Source organism: Danio aesculapii, chromosome 9 (assembly GCF_903798145.1).
Source record: "Danio aesculapii chromosome 9, fDanAes4.1, whole genome shotgun sequence".
NCBI classification, from domain to species: Eukaryota; Metazoa; Chordata; class Actinopteri; order Cypriniformes; family Danionidae; genus Danio; species Danio aesculapii.
Window position 1 is genome coordinate 12,934,395 of NC_079443.1, and position 23,758 is coordinate 12,958,152.

General features: G+C 37.0%; 1 protein-coding gene across 1 annotated transcript in view; it reads left to right on the forward strand.

The window, feature by feature from the left end:
* The first annotated feature begins 382 nt into the window (after positions 1–382).
* Positions 383–23,758, forward strand: part of pou1f1 (POU class 1 homeobox 1) — a 40,244-nt gene continuing 16,868 nt past the window's right edge. The window contains exons 1-2 of the mRNA XM_056465016.1: positions 383–518; positions 20,498–20,647. Coding sequence (XP_056320991.1) covers positions 383–518; positions 20,498–20,647 — 286 coding nt within the window. The remainder of the gene's footprint in view (positions 519–20,497; positions 20,648–23,758) is intronic.

The window sequence follows — 23,758 nt, forward strand, 5'->3', positions numbered from 1 at the left end:
GGAGAACTGCTAATTTACAGATTATTTATTTATTTATTATTATTATTATTATTATTATTATTATTATTATTATTATTATTATCATTATTATTATTACTGTTATTTTACAGTGTGCAGTCTTCATCACTTGCATCTTAAATGTAAGCACAGCTAATTAACCTTAAATCTCCTAATCCGCGGTTTGTCGGCACAGTCGCTGTTTGTTAGAATCAAGCCACACAGTTTTAAACGCGGCCCGTATCAGATTGCAGCTCTTCGTCCTAATTCCCCTCAGGAGGCTGTTCTGTTGGCTCATTAACATGGACGAAGGGGTCCGAGGGGCTCTGCTTAAATACCTGCAGTCACCCTGTGCGTGTGTCACAGCGGCGGCCGATGAGGAGTCATGAGCTGCCAGGCCTTCAGCACCAGTGACTCCTTCAGCGGTTTAGGCGGAGACACCGGTGCTGCCCTCCCGCTGCTGATGCACCATAGCGCGGCCGCAGACTGCCACCATCAGAACACCAACATCTGCTCCACAGGTAAAAATCGCTCTCGCTGACCATGGCTTGTGCGGAGAATTATACAGCAGTCAACATTTAAAGTGGATCAAAAGGTTTTTCAAACTTGTCCCAAGACAACACTGGATGTTGCTGAATATTTTTGACAATTTTGATGAAAGGTTTTGAACTACTTTAAATGTTGATTATATATTTATGTATTCAGACAGTGTTGGGTAAAGTTATTTTTAAAAGTGATATAATACAATCTTAAGCATTTCTTAATTGTAAAAACAGCAACATTAAAAGCAGCTTTTAATTTTTTAAAAAATTTTAAGGGCAAAATTATTAGCCCCTTTAAACATTTTTTTTGATAGGATACAACAAACCATCATTATACAATGGCTTGTCTAATTACTCTAACTTGACTAGTTAACCTAATTAACCTAGTTAAGCCTTTAAATTGCACTTTAAGCAAGTATCTTGAGAAATATCTAGTAAAATATTTTGTACTGTCATCATGGAAAGATTCATAAGGGGGTAATATTGACCTCAAAACAGTTTACATTTTAAAAAGAAAACTGCTTTCATTTCAGCAAAAATAAAAATTAAAGTTAATTTATTTTCTGGTAAACCTTTAATAAATAATTAGATGTATTAACGCCTTTACAATATAAATTATAGCACAATTACTATTATACAATATAAACATGATTGTAATATAAAAACTTATATTCCCGTAAACAGATTTAAAATGTTTTGTTTTTAGATTATTGTGCTCCTCAGAGTTCTTTATTATTGCACTTATTGCATTTTAAAAACAATTTTATGTACCTGTAAAACTCCTGCCTGCGAGACATACTGTACTGTGTGTCAAAATATGATTTCAATGGTTTTAATGGTAATTGTACTGTTTATTTTTCTTTCTTTTTTATGGAAACTGTAATGATCATTTGGGTCTCAACTGGTATTTTTTGCCCTCTACTGGAGGCATGTTAAAACCTTTAAGTCCTGATGGAGTATGGTCCAAAATTAAATAAAAATGCACTGGTTTTTAAAAAGTTCATCATTTGTAGTGTTTTGATTTGCAGTGGAAACCATCAAATACATTTTAATAGCTGTTTTTATTTTGTTTGTTTTTGTGTTTGTTTGTTTGTCAGCAGGCATGGTCGATCTAAATTATTCTGTTATGCTAAATGCTAATAATAAAACCATCTTTAGAGCTAATGATTTATCCCTGCTGAAAAAAATAATAGGAAAATTTTAAATAATTTAAAGTGGAAAGAATTAGTAATGGTTTTTAAAACTGTAATTGTTTTGTTTGTAACTGGAACGATAATGGTCCTTTGAATATTTTTTGGTTCTGATATTTAGTAATGGAATGTTAAATTAACTAAATCATAATTTAATATGTTAGAATGTGCACTTTTATTAGTGTTTAAACTTCCTTGATGGTTTCTACTCCCTGTTGAAAATCAAAGATACGATGAAAAACATCAAAGAATTTGTAAAGGTTTTAAGTAGTTATAATAGGAATTATATTGGCTTTAATGAAAACTGTAATAGTCTGGTTGTGTGTTGGTGGCTTAAAACTATGCATAATTTAATTAGATATGACCTAAAACACGCTAGAAACCAATAAACTGCACTGGTTTAATGAGTAGAAGTTTATGGGCTGTAATGCTATTGATGGTATTTGTGGTAATGTTTCTATGGCCTTTTTCAGCATGGATAGTAATTCTTAAAAAGGGGTTAAAACCACACAACAAATGTGGGTCAAATGTGGACAAACACAGTTGGGGGGTTTGGAATGTAATTAAAAATGTTAACCATACAGATGGGTTTGTGCATATTTCCTTTTGTGCTCATTCATTCATTCATTCATTCATTCTTCATTCATTCATTCATTCATTCATTCATTCATATTCACAAACCCTTAATACCTGTTATTCTCAAAATCAGTTTGTGTAGTGTCACATTACAATTAAATGTATTTATTTATTTATTTATTTATTTATTTTAAATGTTTCAATTGTTTGGGTCAATTGATGTAAGTTTTTTTTTTCTTATTTGTTAAAAGCAATATTTTAAAAGAAGTCTTTTATATTCTCCAAGACATATAAAAAATACATATAAACTATATAACTATACTATTAATAATGTTTATATATGCTACATATAAATGGCCAAACGGGGGAAAAGATTAACGACTTCTAAATTCAAAGCAATGTCTTAAAATAAGAAACAAGATGTCATTTCAATGCTGGTCATGCTGTCGCCTCACAGCAAGAAGGTCACTGGTTTGAGCCTTGGCTGGGTCAGTTGGCATTTCTGTGTGGAGTTTGCATGTTCTCCCTGCGTTCGCGTGGGTTTCCTCCGGGTGCGCAAGTTTCCCCCCAAGTCCAAAGACTTGCACTAAAGGTCAATTGGGTAAGCTAAAACTGTCCTTAGTGTATGTGTGTGAACGAGAGTGTAGGGTGTTACCCCAGAGATGGGTTGCAAACCGCTGCAGAAGACAGTTGGTGGTTCATTCTGCGTGGGACCCCGGATTAATAAAAGGACTAGACGCAAAAGAAAATGAATTAATGAATATGTCAGCGTCAGAAGAGTTATGAAATCACTGTTTGGTAGAATAACCCTGATTTGTAACAATACATTTTAAACTATACTTTTAATTATCATTAAAATAAATTTATGTTGGGCAAACACAGTGGCTCAGTGGTTCACACTGTCTCCCCACAGATGTGGAGTTTGCATGTTCTCTTGTGTTGGTGTGGGTTTCCTCTGGGTGCTCCGGTTTCCTCCACAGTCCAAAGACATGCACTATAGGTGAATTGAATAAACTAAACTGGCTCTAGTGAATGAGTCTGAATATGAGTATGAGTATGAATGTTTCCAGTACAGGGTTGCAGCTGGAAGGGCATCTTGCTGTGTAAAACATATGCTGAATAGTTGGCAGTTCATTCCGCTGTGGTGACCCCCTGATGAATAAAGGGACTAAGCTGAAGGAAAAATGAATGAACGAATGTAATTTAATGGCTGGAAGGGCATCCACTGCATAAAACATATGTCAGAGTAATTGTTGGTAAAATTCTGTTGTGGCGACCACTGTAAAAGCAGGGACTAAGCCGAAGAATTAATTTTGTAAATTGTGACACATTTTAGTATCATCTAATAAATAGGAAATAATAATAATTATTAATAATATTATAACATAATTATATTTATATATATATATATATATTAGATATATATATATATTATATATATTATATATATATATATATCATACATACACTACATACATACATACATACATAATCATACAGAGAGATAGATAGATAATAGATAGACAGCATATATAAATGAATTCCCTTATGATCAGTTTAATTAATTATTTATTATTAGAATTAGTTAGTTCTTTAAATAAAAAAAATATGATTTCTCTAAATAAACATAATCCTATGAAAAACTGACATAAGGACTAAGGTGGAAATTTTGAAAAGTCTTTTATAGATGATCTCCACTCTGAGAAGCCACTCTGCTCCGCTGGAATTCTTTTCCATAGATATTTTTTTTTTTATGAAAACACAGAACAGAACAAGGTGATGAAAGAGAGAGAGACTGGACTATGAGAATGTCCTTTTTCGACCATAGTCTTTAATGACCCCAAGTTCACATATTATTTGGTATTATCTTCAGTCATCTCTGCTGTCATCACTCACCATCTGTCTGATTCACACTCTGAGGAAATGACCTTTCCGGAGATCACATCTAAGTCTCCCTGGGAAATGTTTTGGGAGGAATATCACAATTCAAAGCATAATCCATTGAGCAGTGTGTGTTTTTTTATATAGTATATAAGAAACACTCATATCAAGTGAATATGATTTTCAATGTTCATTTTGAGGGAGGAAGTGTTTTTTGTTTACCAAGACATTTGTGTTTATTTAATCAAACCCACAGTAATATTGTGAAATAGGTTAAAAGTCCAATTATTTCAGTCCATGATGATCTTCAGAAATCAATTATTATGCTGATTTACTGCAGAAGAAACATTTGTTATGATTTTCAATTCTGGAAACAGTTATGATCAGGCCTTGATAAGTATACACACCAATATGACAAATTGGTGTGTATATACCTTATAATCCTTATATTGTGAGGATCAAATGTCCCTACAAGTACAACAATACAAGTCAATTTTGAACTCATGGGGGAATTTTTTGGTCCTCATAAGGAAGAATGGCTCATAAATACAACAGAATTAAGTATTTTGACCATTTAAAATGCAGATTGTGGGGGTTTAGTTTAGGGATTAATGTATAAAATATACAGTATGTACAGTACAAAAATCATTGCACTCTATTGGGGTATCTACAAGTGTGTGTGTGTGTGTGTGTGTGTGTGTGGCTTGTGTGTGTGTGTGTGTGAGCTTGTGTGTGTGTGTGTGTGTGTGTGCGTGTGTGTGTGTGTGTGTTGTGTGTGTGTGTGTGTGTGTGTGTGTGTGGTGTGTGTGTGTGCGTGTGCGTGTGTGGATGTAAGCATTAATGTGTAGCATTTTTCATCACTAAAGCTTTTTTCTTCCATAGTATATGCCTTTAGGGCAGCAGCAAATCACATTATATGTAAAAAAAAAGACTTATGCAGAAATTTTATAATGTAAATTGCATTTACAGTCTTACAACTGAACTATAAGTGTTTTGTATAATTGAAATATAAAAATGTACACTTTCAATTGCATCTGCTTCTCTCTAACAACTAAAGTTTAGAAAGGTGACTTTTAAACGGCAATATGTTGTCCAAGAATTACCCTGTAGAAGCATTTCAGTCTTATGTTATATTGTGTTCTCATAAAAACAGAACATTCCATTCACATTATATTTAAGTTTTAATAGCGTTTTTCTAATGTTCTCCGTTAGTTATAAAAACGTTATTGTTGGAAATGTTTTGAGAATGTCAAGATTCATTCATTCATTTCTTTTCGGCTTAGTCCCTTTATTAATCCGGGGTCACCACAGCGGAATAACCGCCAACTTATCCAGCACATGTTTCAAGCAGCGGATGCCCTTCCAGCCGCAACCCATCTCTGGGAAACATCCATACACATTCACACTCATACACTACGGACAATTTAGCCTACCCAATTCAACCTGTAAGGCATGTCTTTGGACTGTGGGGGAAACCGGAGCACCCTGAGGAAATCCACGCGAACGCAGGGAGAACATGCAAGCTCCACACAGAAACGCCAACTGACCCAGCCGAGGCTCAAACCAGTGACCTTCTTGCTGTGAGTGAGAATGTCAAGATATTGTAAAAGATTTATCTCGGTCACGATCATCATTTACTCATCCTTTACTTGTCACAAACCTGTTTGACCTCTTTCAGTCTTACAAAGTCCAATTTAATATAGTTCATTTTGGTTGTTAGAAATTCTTTATCAAATAAGGCTGCAAAATGTATTTAAATTCCATGATCCTCTCTCATATCAGTTATACCCAGCAGACATGTAACGTTATAAGATATTAATATTAGGTTAGATTTAGGGCGCCAGCATCTAAGGACAATGTTATTTTGACCACCACCCTGATTCAGCAAGTAGGACATGTTCCTGGATTAACATTGATCCTGGAACCGCATTCCAATTAGCCAATGAGAATGAAGGGGATACGTTTACAGTTTTATGTTTAAGTTTAGGCTTACGGTTACTATTATTCCTTTCTGATTTTGGGAGTAATTTACAGTTATGGTTGGGTTTGGGGGTAGGAAATAGGTATGGATTACATTTTTGAGCAAAAATGATGTCCAAGGATCAGATCCAGGACTCGCATTGTCTTTGGCAAAATTATGACATGCTTATTTGAAGTCCAATAATGATGTAAATGGACATTTATATATCCCAACGTCGAGCCAACCATCTTAAACCAATGTCATATTGAACGTCAAATACTTATTCATCAGGTATGGGCAAACAAAATCCAATGTCTGATAGACGTCATATTGGGTATATGTCCACACAACGACATTTTGGTTGTTTTTAGGTTGCCTTGAAAAGTGACCCAAAATCAAACGTCTGTCTGATATTGGACACTGAGGATGGTTTCTGACATCGACCCGATTTTCAATTACAAATGACATTGGTGTACAACAGGGGTCACCAATCTTGTTCCTTGAGGTCCGGTGCCCTGCAGGGTTAACTCCAACTTGCCTCAAACACACCTGCCTGAGTGTTTTAAGTATACCCTAGTAAGACCTTGGATTAGCTTGTTCAGGTGGTTTGATTAGGGTTGGAGCTAAAATCTGCAGGACACCGGACCTCCAGGAAACACTTTTGGTGGTCCCCTGGTGTACAACATCAATCTAATTTCATGTTGATGTCCTGTGCCTGCTGGACAGTTTTAAAACCTTTGGAATTATTATATAAACAATACTTGAAGTTTTAGATAAAAAGTTTTTCTACAATTGTTGCTTATTGTGGTTGTTTTCTGTGTTTATTTGAGTATTGTTAATGGTGTTAAGGATCATTCATTACCATAATTTGTACCATAATCAACATGACCAAGCCAGTCAATGTCATTTAAAACTACAAAAATGACAGTTAAAATCCCTCAATATCCCTGCATATTTTCACACCAAAACATATTAGAGCTGAGATTAAGATTGCATAAATGCAATTCAAAATAAAATGAATAAAAAGTAAACACCACATGAATCATGAAAAATATAGAATGTGAATTTAAAGTAGTTTTTACCAAGTGATGCTGTTTATGAACTTATATTTAAGTTTGTGACAAGTGAATAATGAGTAAATGATGACAGTGAATTATACTTTTAATAAACCTTTTATCATTAACCATTTATTAACCTTTAATATCTGGACATTCTAAGAAGATTTCCACAATAAAAGTTTTAAAACTTACTGAGAACATTACAAAAATACTCTTAGAACTTTACCATTTTTAACCATATAAACCATTGGTTATTGATTCATTTTTCTTCGGCTTAGTCCAGTTTATTCATAAGGGTCTCCACAATGGAATGAACCACCAACTTAACCAGCATATGTTTTACACACGGATGCCCTTCCAGCTGCATCCCAGTACTGGGAAACATCCATACACAAATACACTACGGCCAATTTAGTTTATTCAATTCACCTATAGCACATGTCTTTGGGGGAAACCGGAAGCACTCGGAGGAAAACCCATGCCAACACAGGGAAACACATGCAAACTCCATGAAAATGCCAACTGAGCCAGCAGGGTCTCGAACTAGCGACCTTCTCGCTGTAAGGCGACAGTGCTAACCAATGAGCCACTGTGTCCCTTTAACTATTGTTTCCCAACAAAAGCATAGTGAAATTGTAGAGTGAGTGGTGTATTTTTTTTTGTTTAACACCTTTTAACACATTTTCTACAGCATTTTATGTGTATTGTTGCATTATAGATACTTCCAACCACGCTGACTGAACAAATGTATTAAATTTATTCCCTTGTTTTAAATTTCACTGATACCATTTTTTGAAGCAGTGTCAGATGATTTTGGGCAACTCAAGAGCACAGAAGAGACGGCCAAGACAAACAGTAATTTATGGAAATAAGTCCCAAATTATGTAGACGTGGCTAATCAGCTCAATTTGCAACAGCTGTTACTTCTGCACGGATAATTATCAAAGCAGACATATTATTACATTTGACGTTTTGATGGCTAAATTATCATGTACCTATTTGTGTTCCGGGTTTTGTCTCACACGCGAGAGAGCATTAGTAAAAGTTTTGTCAGAAACTCCATGAATTGAGTCAAATTCCTGCTCATTGTTTGTCATGGTAAATCATAGTTCTTAAGCATAATTACGAACTGTGCGATTCAGCTCCGGCTCTGAGCCAGAAGATGCAAAACTTTCAATAAATGTCTTTTTGTCAGTTATATTCATGCACATATGGCCCTCGGTTAACTCAGATCTGCGGAAAAGTGAAACCTGGGAATGTTTTTAGCATATCTGAACACATTTTCTGGTAAATGTAAAAAAAAAAAAAGCAATTGGTGTATTTCCTAAGGATCAAAAGGATAGCATCATTTCAATGCTAATCTTGTGCGTGCACTACTAAAAAGGCCAGCCTACCGAGCAGATCATCATCTTGACATTGGTATTAGAGGAGGTTGGGTTAAAAAGATGCAGCAGGGCTTGCGGAGTTTGATTATCACCCACAGCCTTTACTCGGATCTGAATGAAATTGAATTGAAGGTTCTGTGCAGCTCTGACAGCCGGAGGGTCACTGCACATATTAAGAACTATTATCTTTATTTGCATACCTGCTTTCCTTCATTAAATGAGTGTAATTTTATTTTCAGATGCATCGCGATAAGGAGGGAATCATACAATCTGTGTTCGAAATTACTGTAAAAGGAGTTGTTAGATGTAAATGTCACAGTGATGAGACAGTGAGCTTCAGGAAAGGCGGGCATTGCTACTATCTATCTATCTATCTATCTACTATCTATCTATCTATCTATCTATCTATATCTCTATCTATCTATCTATCTATCTATCTATCTATCTATCTAATCTATCTATCTATCTTCTATCTATCTATTTATCTGTCGTCCTGTCTGGTCTGTCTGTCTGTCTGTCTGGTCTGGCTGTCACCCCATCTATCTATCCCACAATCCACTGATCCATCTTTTCATCTGCCCATCGATCCAACCATCGATCCATCAGCCATCCATCCATCCATCCATCCAATCCGTCTATCTGTCTGTCTTCCCATCCATCCCCATCCATCCATTCCATCCGTCCATCGCCATCCATCCATCCATCCATCCATACTTCCATCCATCCCTCCATCACCATCCATCCATCCATCTGTCAGCCATCCTTCATCTGTCATTCCATCCATCCATCCATCCATCCATCCACCTGTCCATCTATCTGTCTGTTTGTCTGTTAGACATCCATCCATCCTCCATCCATCCACCTGTCCATCTATCTGTCTGTTTGTCTGTCAGCCATCCACCCATCCATCCATCCATCCATGCCATCCATCCATCCATCCATCCATCCATCCATCATCCTCCATCCAGCCATTCTGTCTATCTGTCTGTCTGCCATCACCATCCATCCAGCCTCTGTCAGCCAATCCATTCATCTGTCATTCCATCCATCCATCCATCCATCCATCCATCCACCTGTCCATCTATCTGTCTGTCAGCCCATCCATCCATCTGTCATTCCATCGATCGATCGATCGATCCATCCATCCATCCATCCATCCATCTATCCATCCATCCATCCATCTGTCTATCTGCCCATCCGTCCATCCATCCATCCATCCATCTCCCAATCCATTCATCTGTTATTCCATCCATCCATCCATCCATCCATCCATCCATCCATCCATCCACCTGTCCATCTATCTGTCTGTCAGCCCATCCATCCATCCCCATCCATCTATCTGTTTGTCTGTTAGACAATCCATCCATTTATCCATCATCCATCCATCATCCTTCCATTCATCCATCCATCCATCCGTCTGTCTGTCTGTCTGTCAGCCCATTTGTCCGTCCGTCCATCCATCCATCCATCCATCCATCCATCCATCCATCCATCCATCCATCCATCTGTAAGCCCATCCATCCATCCATTTGTCAGTCTGTCTGTCAGTCACCCCATCTCTCCATCCATCAATTCACCCATCCACCTTTTCATCTGCTGCCCATTCATCTATCCATCTGTCCATCTGTCTGTCTACCCATCCATCCATCCATCCATCCATCCATCCATCTGTCAGCCAATCCATCCATCCATCCATCCATCTGTCTTTCTGTCAGCTCATCCATCCATCTGTCAGCCCATCCATCCATCCATCCATCCATCTGTCAGCCAATCCTTCCATCCATCTATCCATCCATCCATCCATCCATCCATCCATCCATCCATCCAACTTTCTGTCGAGCCCGCCCATCATCCATCCATCCATCCATCCATCCACTCCATCCATCCGTCCTGTCCGTCTGTTCAGCCCATCCATCCATCCATCCATCCATCCATCTCTATGTGTATGCATCAATCCTGCCAATCCAATCCATCTCTATCTATTGAATCATATTCATCCATAAATCCATCTATCCAGCCATCCCATCCATCACAATCCATCCATCCATCCATCCATCATCTCGCATCATCACCATCCATCCATCCATCCATCCATCCATCCGTCTGTCAGCCCATCCATTCATCTGTCTGTCAGTCCTTTCTATCTATGCAATCAATCAGCCCCCATCCATCTATCCTGTCGTCAGCCCCATCCATCCATCATTAATCCATCCGTATGTTTATGTTTGTGCAACCCATCCATCATCAGCCCATGCTATCCATCTGGCTGTCCGTCTGGTCTGTTCTGTCCTGTCGTCTGTCCTGGCTGTCTGTCTGTACCACAGCCATATCACCCTGCAGCCAAAGACCGGTTACTCACTGAAGCTAAGCAGGGCTGAGCCTGGTTAGTACCTGGATGGTAGACCACATGGGAAACACTATGTTGCTGTTGGAAGTGGTGTTAGTGAGCTCAGCAGGGGTGCTCAACTTGTGGTCTGAGGCTGGGGCGTTGCTAGACAAGCTCTACTGGGGCACGTGCCACCACCCCTTCCCCTAAAAAAAAGAAAAGAAAAACAAAAAACAAATAGATATATATAATATATATATAAATCGCACAAGGAATATCAGTATATTAATATAGGCTTTGCTAATAGGCTGGTCAAATGTCCTTTTTTACAGAAGCTAACTGACGAGCTCAATGCATGTAGCAATTACAGTGGAGCATTATCCTTTTTCCCGTGGAGCGAAACAAACACGTACAGTTGTGTAGCGGATGGAGACGCACAAAATATACAGTTCATATATTTTTTACAATTAACGCATTTCGTTTTGTACAATTTGTATCTTAGTTTTGTCGGTCGGATTATGTACAAAATAAACAAGAATAACTAATAACTTTGAGGTGAAGCGATGTGCCTCAGGGCCTATCTACTGAAAGGGTTACCTACACACCTTAACGTCCCTGCTATGTAGCGCATATATAGCCTATATTGTAATCCTTTCAATAGATAGACCTCATCAATGACATATTAAGCATGGATATTTAAAGGATACGTTATCTTTGCACTGTGAGATGCGTCCATGATTTTACACATTAAAGTAATAATCAAGTGTGCACAGGTTATGTACCTTATGGAGTCACTCTCTTAATATTGGATATTTAAGAAGCATAAAACGCTGTTATGAAACAAACTCTCTTATATCTGCTGGTGCTGCTATTAATACACAGATCTCGGTTATGCTGGTGCAGCCGTTAATATGGTTCAGGTAATCAAAAAGCCAGCTCGCCTACATGATGTTTAATTATGGGCTGGGTCGCAGGTAGAGAAGTTCAATCATTGGTTATGCAGACCACTTTGCCTAAAATATCAAAAAGTTCAAACGCTTTGATTAAACTAAGCGAAACTGACCAATCAATGGATGTTTGTCATAAAGAGTGATAATATAGGCTGCTCTTTTAATTTTGATCATACAGTTAACAAAGATTAACAAAGTTAACAAATATTCGAAACTGATATTTCACTTTTATTTTATTTATATTACGATTGTATTTAACAGAACAGTTTGTGTTTTGGGCCGCGGCATATAGCGGACCCTGAGGCACATCGCTTCACCTCAAGGTTTATTAGTTATTCTTGTTTATTTTGTAAATAACTGACCAACAAAAACTAAGATACAAAGTATACAAAACAAATTCGTTCAAAGAATATTTTTTCTTCAGACGAAAATATATATAATTAATATATATTTTTATGCATCTCCATCCGCTACACAACTGTGGCAGTGTTTGTTTCGCTCCACGGGAAAAGGATTTAATTAATGCTCCCGTAATTGCTGCTACACAAACCCCTGTGATATATTAGATACATATTTTTATGAATGTCTTACACAAATTATTATATGCTATAGCCTATAGCCTACTTTAAATAAGTCAAAATATTTGTGATTGTTGACTCATCACCGTGGTCGCAGCATGCGCGTCTGTTAGCTTCTGTAAAAAAAGACATTTGACCAGCCTTTTAGCAAAGCCTATATTAATATACTGATATTCCTGTGAAAGTTTGACACTGTACATTAAACTGAGCATAGTTTAAACTACTTCACAAAACTCCGTCACCTGAACTCAGCGCGAGGGCGAAGGAGAAAAGTGCAGCGCTGATGTAAAATTATATTCTCAAGTCATAATCTTTAAAATAATTATAAATTATAAATAAAAGTATTCTTATTGTTATACATTATTTTTATATACATATTATTATTCTTATATACATATTCTTCTTCTTCTAAATAACCTAAATGTAACTGGAAAACAATGTTAAGACAACTGGAGTGATGCTAAGATCATTTAAGAAATTACTTTTGCATTAATATTAATTTCATTTTAATGAAATTCTATTGACAATTCAATAAATTAAAAAAAAAAAAGATGTGTTATAGGATTATCTGTTGTAGACTTGACACATGGCAGATAATTAGGTTTGTTAAGTCTTACCTCCCTGACTCGTCATCCCTCCTTCATACAAAAAAAAATCTGAGGCATGCTTAGTAAGATCACCTTCATATTGTTTAAACTTTAGTTATGTCCACTTGCAAAACAAAAAAGCTGTTATGCTGGTTTTACAACGAATGAGCGGCGCGTAACAAGCAGGTAGCCGTCTTTTTTGGCGCGCATATTTACTACCGGGACTCTCAGAGCAGCGTGTGTAAGAGGCGCGCCTGTTCTTTGCGCACACGCGGAGATGCGTCAGTTTGCTTTTGATTAAACACATTGCTTTCACCAGTGTTGGTTCGGTTGCACTTAGAGAATAACGTCTTTATTTCGGAATTACCACTCTTAATACATACACTTGCATATGAAGTAAATCATATCTCAATGCATTTACTGGGGCACTGGAGATTTTTACTGGGGCACAGTGCCCCAGTGAATTGGGTCCTAGCGACGCCACTGGTCTGAGGATCCTAATGTCCCAGTACAGTGAAGGGGCAATTATTCTGTCAGTGAGCGCCATCTTTCAGATGAGATGTTAAACTGAGGTCCTGACTCACTGTGGTCATTAGAAATCCCATGGCATTTCTCGTAAAGAGTAGGGGTGTCCTGGCCAAATTTGGCCCTTACCCATCATGGCCTCCCAATTACTAAATTGGCTCTATCAGTCTCTCCACTCTACCTATAGCTGGTGCATGGTATGCGCACTGGCGCTGTTGTCCTGTGGCTGCGGTCACATCATCCTAGTGGATGCTGCACACTGGTGGAGAGACCTCCCTTATGATTGTGAAGTGCTTTGGGTGTTTGGCCATACATGATTAATGCATTACATAAATACACACACATTTCATATTTATCTATCAGTCCATCAGCCCGTCCATCCATCTATCTTTCTGTTGATCCATAAATTCTATTCAGTTCAAATTGGTTAATTGGCACAGATGTAATAAATGCTATATTGCAAAAGCTTGGAATTTACAGCATACAGAGAAGTGTAATAAAGGATAGGCAGGACACGTCAATCATGCTGGCATCAGCTTATGGTAAGCTGTTCATCATGTGCATCAATCAGGTTCAAGCATTTATCACAGAGGGGCATTTGTATCCTTAAAACCAGTTTCTTGGCTACACTCCTCCACCATCCCAACTCCGGCAAACCCATATTGAATAACAGTTTGAGGTATTTAACCCATGTACATAGTAATTAGCCTTACGTCTCGGCATTTACAATACATTAACTCATAACTATTGTAATTGTTTATGCATGATTTCTGGATCTGTTCTGTTAGCCTTATGGGGGCTTGACTTGCTCTCCCTGTCATGAACTGGACACACAAGAAACAAAGTAACCAGACCACAATGAAAAGCAAAACACAGCCAAAACAAAGTGGCTTAAATTGACAGAAGCAAACAAGATAAAACACACACCTGAAACCAAGGCAGAAATAGAAAGCAAATAAACATGGAATTGGAGTCCAAAGATCCAAATGTCTAGATGCATGTGTCCCTCATGGGCATTGCAGCTAGGGTTATGACACTCCACCAACACTATCAGCACGCTTAAAGGGCACCTAAGGTGAAAAAATCTACTCTCTACTCTCTACTCTCTGCTACTCTCTACAATCTGTCCTGTTTGGACAGACATATGTGTAGAATAGTGTATATACCGTCATATTGGGGTGATATAAACACACCCAGTCCTTTTTTTTCAATTTAACAGCATAAAAATGGTGAACCAATTGGAGCGGTTTTGAGACCGACCGCAACTTGACGTAGGAGTGCGGTTTTCCTTCCCACCAAATTGATTGACAGATGTGTATTAACATGTTTCCGTAGTAACGATCAAATCAACAAGACCAGACGTGCGCAAAAGCAACCAGGAATAAAAGATTTGTTCAGTTTGCTAGGATCATCAATCATGATCAAATGTGTTCAAGAGTGAGTTTTACAAGTTTAAAAATGTTTTTAAAGCAATGCATTTGTGTAATGAATTACAGGGATTTTATCCTCTTTACTTCATCAGCACAGCCGCGTGTCAGTACAATTCTAAAAGAAGACGCTTTAATCCCAGTTTGTGGACGTTAAATCAGGTTTATTTTGTACATTAACAAAACGTATATCCGTACAGCAGTGGATATTAACATGTATCTTGCCACATTTGCATGCAAAAACAGTGCGAAGCTAGTGCACACGCTGTCTGTTTGTGTGTGTCCACTGTGTGTGTGTGTGTGTGTGTGTGTGTGGTATCTGTGTGTGTGCGAGAACTTTGTAACGACATTGTATGTGACTCATCGTTGCAACTCCACAACAAATGTATCAAATACTCATTGGTAAAGTTCATACTGTAGTATTTCTCACAAACGTTACATGAGATCTGCTTCCTTTATGTCTGTCTGTTGTCTGAGTCAGCCAAGGAGATTGAGCTTTGGTCACAATACCTACATTACCAGATGATGAAACCAGGGTGAACATTACAGCAAGACGATGATCCCAAACATAGCCAAAGAACTCTCTATTGGTTTTAGAAAAGAAAAAAAAGCTGCTGGTATGGCCCAGCCAATCACCTGACCTGAATCCAGTAGAAAATAAGAACTAAAGATCAGAGTTTATAGACGAAACCCACAAAACCATCAAGATTTGAAGACTCTGTTGAAGTCTTAAAAAAAGAAATCACACCTGAGCAATTCATGCGACTCCATTATTCATACAAGAGACATCTTGAAGCAGTCATTATTTTTTAAAAGAGGCTTTTATCCAAAGTATAAAATACATTTCAGTAGTTCAATACTCTCTCATTGTTGTTTCATCGTTATGCTAAACAAATTTTTCTTTTTTTTTCTATTGTTTGTTTTAGTTTATTTGTATGTTTGCATTGTTTGAGTTTTTTACCAAAATGTGGGCCAATTTCATCAACAGCATATTTAAAAAATCTATTACCAAGGAAAATCATGATGTGTTCAATATTTACTGTACTCACTCCATATAAAAAAAACAAAGAAAAACACTGATCAGATCCACACATTCATTTGCTGTTTCTCAGAAAGCATTCAATACTGCTGTGTTTTCTTCACCTAGCAGTGCCTGAAATTGTTTATGTAGAGGTCTGTTATTTAAAGTCATATTTTAATTATTTAGCTGAATAACCTCACCTGCTGTACAACGGTGAGCACACACTCTTTGTCACCCTGGGTAACTATGTCTTTCTGTATCTGCCAGTCTCCATGGCTAAGCGATGCTCACTGAGTCAATATTTGGTCTGGATTTCTTTCTTCTGCCAATCAAGAGATACTCTTCAAATCCGCTCACTCACATTCCTTCAGCTTGTTCCCTTTTTTATTAGCAGTCACCGCAGTGGAATAAATCAACAACAACTTTGGCATTTTTTACTAGTAGATACCCATGAAATAACCACATAAATAATGTACAGTATAGAAATATAAAGTTATTGTGCAGTGAAAACAAGAATTAATATTGTGTATGAATCCCATGAGCTTGGAGGACTGCATCCATACATCTCTGCAATGACTGAAATAACGTATTACTAAAGTCATCTGGAATGGCAAAAAGGCATTCATGTGGGACTCCCAGAGTTCATAAAGATTCTTTATATTCATCTTCAGTGCTTCCTCCTTCATCTTACCCCTTACATGCTTAATAATGTTTATTCAGGGGACTGGGCTAGCCAATCCTGGAGCACCTTGACTCTTTGTATTCAGGAACTGATGTGGAGGCTAACGTATTAGAAGGAGTGCTGTCCTGCTGTAGAATTTGTCCGCTCCTGTGGTTTGTATTGCAATGGGAAGCACGAATGTCTTGATACCTCAGGCTGTTGATGTTGCCATCCACTCTGCAAATCTCCTGCATGCCCCCATACTGAATGTAACAACAACCATGATTTTTCCTTAACCAAACTTGACTGATTTCTGTAAGAATCTTGGGTCCATGTGCTGTCAGAGTCTAGCAATAGAGTCTAGCAAAAGAGTATAGCAAATAGCCTAAAACTAGTAATTACTCACAGATTACAGACTTCACATGTGTATCATTTATTTCTGTCTATTTGGTGACTGTTCTAGTTTAGGGCTATTCTTTTTGTCTGTTTATCTCTTAAGACTTCTTTTAAAAAGGCGCAAAACAAAATGCTTGCTCGATTTATTGACGCATTTAGATTTCTAGTTGAGAAGCAGGATGGAAACTGCTTAGTGATGTGTTGATTTGAGCTGTGCATTGATGGATCTGCTCTTCAGTGATTGGTATTTCCGCAGTGATTTTGTGGGACTCTTTATTGGTTGCATCCAGAATTTGAGATAGGAATGTCAATAGATACTCCTTTGTAACCACAGAACGTGTTTGCAAAATTGTGTGTAGATCTTCAGTTGGACATCTGTACCATTTAGTGGCTTCCATAGCACAATGGGCAAAAATTACCAAAGCTGACAAATATTTTAGCCCAGATTGGAATTGCCCATTCAATATTTTAGATTTTTCAATGTTGTTCAGAGCATTTAATGTTATTTTGAAAGTTTCTGAATCCTGATGTAATAACAAATCACGATCAACAGATAACATCTATCTATCTATCTATCTATCTATCTATCTATCTATCTATCTATCTATCTATCTATCTATCTATCTATCTATCTATCTATCTATCTATCTATCTATCTATCTGTCTGTCTGTCTGTCTGTCTGTCTGTCTGTCTGTCTGTCTGTCTGCCCGTCCGTCCGTCCGTCCGTCCGTCTGTCCGTCCGTCCGTCCTTCTACAGATGTGACTACTGAGAATGCACTAGTGCATGAACGTGACCACACAGTAGTGCTGCAGTACTGTGTGGCCAGCACAAAATGATCTAACACAAGAAAGACATGACCAGTGGGGGGCAGTTATGCAAGAGTAAACATACTGGACTGATATACTGTAGCAGCCAGAGCATGTGAGCGGAGCTGAGCAGAGCTGAGCGATATGACACTTCGCTAATCATTCAGCTCCATGGTCGTGCACTCCACTAAGTTAAGATTCGCTCATGCTCACCTGTAAACTAACACTGCTCAAATCCCATGCTGACATAAAATTTCTCTAGTAGACTAACTCACAAACATTTTGTAACAAAAAAATCTTAAATAACTGTTTAAAATTAAAGCACGTAGATAAAATAAGTTTCTGTTTCAAAGTGGTATTCTTTCTTGTGCTTTTTTCTTTCAGTACGGTTTTTTGGGAATAGATTACAGTTTTTATGATTGCTTACACACTAAAATGTTACTTTTCCCACAATTAGCAAAACCTAACACTCAAGGAGCAAAACACAAGGCCAGATCTGCACAACTTTAAGCATGTTGTCAGCTTCACCGTTTTTGCAAAACATTACACACAGTGATTGCAAAAAACAAACACACTTGGATGCTTTGACACATATTTTTCATGATGGAATTTCCTTGCAATTTCAAAGCAAAGGCCTTCAAATGAATACACACATGAACCATAGGTTAAACACAGCCATCAGGTGTGCACACACACTGCTGCAAAATTGTAGACACACCAATCAACTGGAACCACAATAAAAAGCAATAGGTATAAATATTGCTCTTCAATAAATATGTTTACAGTAGTATAGCTATAAATATTACTCTTTAATAAATATGGAAGGCGATATCGCAGTATGTAAGGGGAAGCACAAAGAAAGATTGTTAAACAGGAGACAGTGGATGGGAATTTTTTTTTTTATATTGAATGATAGACATCACCATAAATCTAAATAAATATGCTTTACATTTGTTGTATGGTTTGTTAGCATAAGGCAATATTTAGCTATCAGTCTATCACTGTTTGGTAAAAACAGTATGTTCATGCACTTTATAGCAATACCTCTGAAACCCAGACTGTATCAGTATTAGTCAGATTTATATTGAATGAAACGTGTCTGTTCTGTACGGTGTCAAAATTGTGTTTTGTTATAGTGTTGTAAAGTTTTGAAGGAAGTGTTTCATTTTGCAAAAGTTCTGATGTGTTCTGCTGTTTGTGTGTGTGGATGTGGAAATTGTGTGTAGTGTTTTGACAAAATGAGCCTTAATTTCAAAATTGTACTTAAGCAATCAGAAAAAAAAACTGTAATAGGCCTAAGTGACCAACTGTGTATTTAATAGCCTATTTAATTAGACAACTGTGTGTGTTATCTTATAGCCTACTATAGTTTAACTGATGGTCAGTCTATTTTAAACTATGCTCTGAACATAATTTGATCTTATCAATGCATATCCTCGTGTTAATTAAAGTTTTTCATGATTGCTAACACACTAAAATTTAACTTTTCCCACAATTAGCAAAATAGTACACTCAAGGAGCAAAACACAAGGCTAGACTTGCACAACTGTAAGCACATTGTCAGCTTCACACTTTTTGCAAATCATTACACAGTGATATGCAAATCACTAAACACACTTGGATGATTTTGACACAGAATTTTTTCATAATGGAATTTCCTTGCAATTTCAAATGAACACACACATGAACCATTGGTTAAACACATCCCTCAGGTGTGCACACACACTGCTAAGAAACTGTAGACACACCAATCAGCTGTAACCACAATAAAAAAGCAATACATATAAACTATTAGTCTTCAATAAACATGTTTACAGTAGTATAGCTATTAATATTAGTCTTCAATAAATATGTTTTACAGGAGCTATAAATATTAATTTCCAATAAATAAGCCAATGTTGCAGTATGGAAGAGAAAGCAGAAAGTGAGGAAGATTGGTAAACAGGAGACAGGGAATGGATTTTTATTTTACATTGAAATGTATACATCACCAGAAAGCTGAATAAATAAGCTTTATATTGTTGTATGGTTTGTTAGGATAGGGCAATATTTAGCTATCAGTCTATCACTGTTTGTTGAATACAGTATGTTCATGTTTTTTACAGCAATATCTCTCAAATCCTGATTATATCAGTATTAGTCAGTTAAAAATGATACGAGTGTTTAAGATTGATTACAGCAGTGTGTAAATGAAGCAAACAGATTTATATTGAATGAGGCATGTGTGTTCTGTACGCTGTTAAAATTGTGTTTTGTTATAGTGTAAAGTTTTAGACAAAGTGTTCCCTTTTGCAAAAGTTCTGATGTGTTTTGCTGTTTGTGTGTGTGTGTGTGGGGATGTGTAAATTGTGTGTAGTGTTTTGACAAAATGAGCCTTAATTTCAAAATTGTGCTTAAGCAATCAGAAAAAAAACTAAAGTTATATCTTAATAATTAACTATGAAATCGAATAATTTGTTCCTCTATTAGTCCTGCTAAAACTATCTATCTATCTATCTATCTATCTATCTATCTATCTATCTATCTATCTATCTATCTATCTATCTATCTATCTATCTATCTATCTATCTATCTATCTATCTATCTATCTATCTGTCTCAAGTATAACTTATATTATTGTCTTCTTTAGTCCCCTCAGGTCTCCCATTGGTCCAGTCATCCAAGCGCTCCCATATGCACCTGTCCACTTCTGCTTTGGGCAATGCATCAGCCAGCCTCCACTACCCGATGCCCCCATGTCACTATAGCAACCAGCAGACCACCTACGGCATGATGGCAGGTACGTCAAGTTGCAACTGCGTCAACCATTGCTCTTCTACGCATTAACATTATGGCGCATAATAAACACACACAAGAATGCAAGCTTGAAGTTGTGTGTGTGTGAGTGTAATGACAGTGCGGTGTGTGTGTTTGTGTGCATCTCCAGCACAGGAAATGCTCTCTGCCAGCATCTCCCAGACCCGCATCCTGCAGACCTGTAGTGTACCTCATGCCAACATGGTCAACGGCGCCAACTCACTGCAAGGTACAGCCTGTGCTTAAATCTAGACTTTGAACCCCATGGCACCACCATTAAAGGGGATAGTTCAGCCAAATATTTTTTATTTACTCATTATTTACTTCCCATCAAGTGGTTGCAAACTATGAGCCTCTTACTTGTGAGTAAAATATGACAGAATTGTAATTTTTAGGTGAACTATCTGTTTAAGTAGTTAAAAATCAGTTAAAATAAATCGTTTTTCATCAGAATATGAATAGTTATACGTGAAAACCTCTGAAGAACTAAAGAGAAGTTGACTTGTACTTATTGGAACTCTTGCATGTTTTTTCCACTGTATGTTTTTGCTTCCATCTAGTGTCTGTAGTAGGAAATAACAAGAGTGTGTAGTGTCATTCACTCAATGGCCACTTTATTCTGCCTTTCGCATACCTTGGTTTTATTGAATGGTTATTTTCAAGTTATTGCTCCCTTTCAATTAAACTGAATGAGTCTGTGCATTCTCCTCTGACCTCTGGCATCAACAAGTAATTTTTCTTTTGCCCACAGAACATTGGCTTATTGTATTTGTATTAATTTTGTTTTCCCCAAACCATTCTCTGTAAACCCTTGAAATGGTTTGTGTACAAAAATCAAAATACTTTACATTCTAAATTACTTAAAGGGACCCAGTTTAAATCACTCAAAACTGTAAATTCTTTCATCATTTACTCACTCTGTGCTTGTCACAAAATTGTTTGATTTACTTTCTTTAAAATATTTTGAAAGAAGCTGGAAACTGGTAAGCAATGATTTTAAATTTTCTACTGTGTAAGTCAATGGTTACCGATTTTCAGTTTTCTTCAAAAGCAATTTGTGTTCAACAGAAGAAAGAAATTCATTCATTAATTTAATTTTCTTTTCAACTCAGTCCCTTTAATAATTTGGGGTTGCCACAGCGGAATGAACTGCCAATTTATCCAGCATATGTTTTACGCAGCAGATGCCCTTCCAGCTGCAACCCATCTCTGTGAAACATCCATACACACTCATTCACACTCATACCCTGCGGACAATTTAGCCTACCCAATTCACCTGTACCGCATGTCTTTGGACTGTGGGGGAAACCGGAGAAAACCCACACAAATGCGGAGAAAACATGCTAACTCCACACATAAACGACAACTGACCCAGCCAAAGCTTGAACCAGTGACCTTCTTGCTGTGAGGCAACATCACTACCTACTGCACCACTGCGTTGCCAAGAAAGAAATTCATGAATGTTTTCACATGATTATATTTAAACATATTTTCGTTTTGGGGGGAATTATCCATTTGAATAGTCGCTCTTTTTCGTTCTGATGCTCGATTTGAACTACAGTATTGTACAGCAGATCTTCTTGACCAGTTCTAGTTGTTTACATGTGATCAGTTGGTTAGATATTCACATTAAGAAGATGAAGAGTTATTTCCAAAAAAAAAGTGGCCTATGAATGTATTTATTTAATTACTGTGCTATGTATAACTATCTAGTTAGGTTATTTTATAAAAGTTACCTCTTAAAATTGACATTTTGTCATTTATCTTTGCTTTTACTTGCTTATAGCCAGTGTAAACATGAAGAAAGAACATGAAGATTCTACATGCAAAACTAAAAATACTTGGAATTTTAATGTAACAGATGGATTCCAGAACTACAGTCACAAAATTCAACTACCATAAACATAATCAATGCTATAGAGAGCGCCATGAGAGGAATACAGTACCATTTTGCACTAAAAATATCCAACCACAAGAGGAAGATGGAGACCAATTTACTTTTATTGTAAAACCCCAAATCTTTAAGTCCCAGACCTATTCAGAATCCGACACATTTTAAACACCCATTATACGCATGTTAATGTATTGGAAATTATATATATATATATATATATATATATATATATATATATATATATATATATATATATATATATATATATATATATATATATATATATAGTAACTGCATGTACTGCAGTTGTAGTTTTTTTATTTCCTGTTGTGGTCGACGTGTGTTTAACATGCAAAGAAATATGGATAAGACCAAGGAAGCGCTTTTAGAAGGAAAGATTCAGTATAAAACAATTAATGTCGCATTACTAGGCTATCCAGCGTTTCCTCCAGAGTTTCATGCAATTTCGAGTGTTTCATTTTTAATCTTGAGACTTTAACTGCAGTTCAGCAGTTCACTTTCATTCAGCAACATATTTTTCATGCCCCGTCACAATTATTGGATAAAAAAATGAAGTAAGGACTACTGGAAGAGTGCTGTTTAATGGAATTTGATACCGCATGGCGAACGGAAAGAAAAACCTCTGCATTTTCTGGACTTGGGTGGTCCTTTAAGGTAATCAAAAATCACTGCTTACATGGTAGACTCTTAATCAGAGTATCTTAATCATAAAATCGTAGTATTGGTGTCCATGTAAATGTATTTAGTAAAAATACCAGATGATGTCGCAAGCTGTCAAAGACAGCTCATTTCTCTGCCTTTAAGTTGATTCCACGCATCCTCAAATGTTTCATTAAGTTTGATGTGTTTTCCCTTACATGCAACATTTGTAAAGCGTCTGCTTCAGGTTGCTGTGTCAGAACTCCGGGTATTTTATGTTGTTTTCACAATCTTCAATGACAACGATGTGGATTAACAGTGTGTGGTTTCTGCTTGCCTGGACTGTCCTGTGTGTCTATCATCCATCGACAGCGCTGCTCCAGTATACTGCAGCCAAACTTCTGAAATTCCACCTATATCCACACAATCCACCTTCACCTTATCTGCTTCAGCACCGGGACATCCTGCACTTGCCTCAAGGGAATTAAATCCACCGTGGCTCTCGTCTGAACTTTCAATACGACGAAACCAATTCCATAA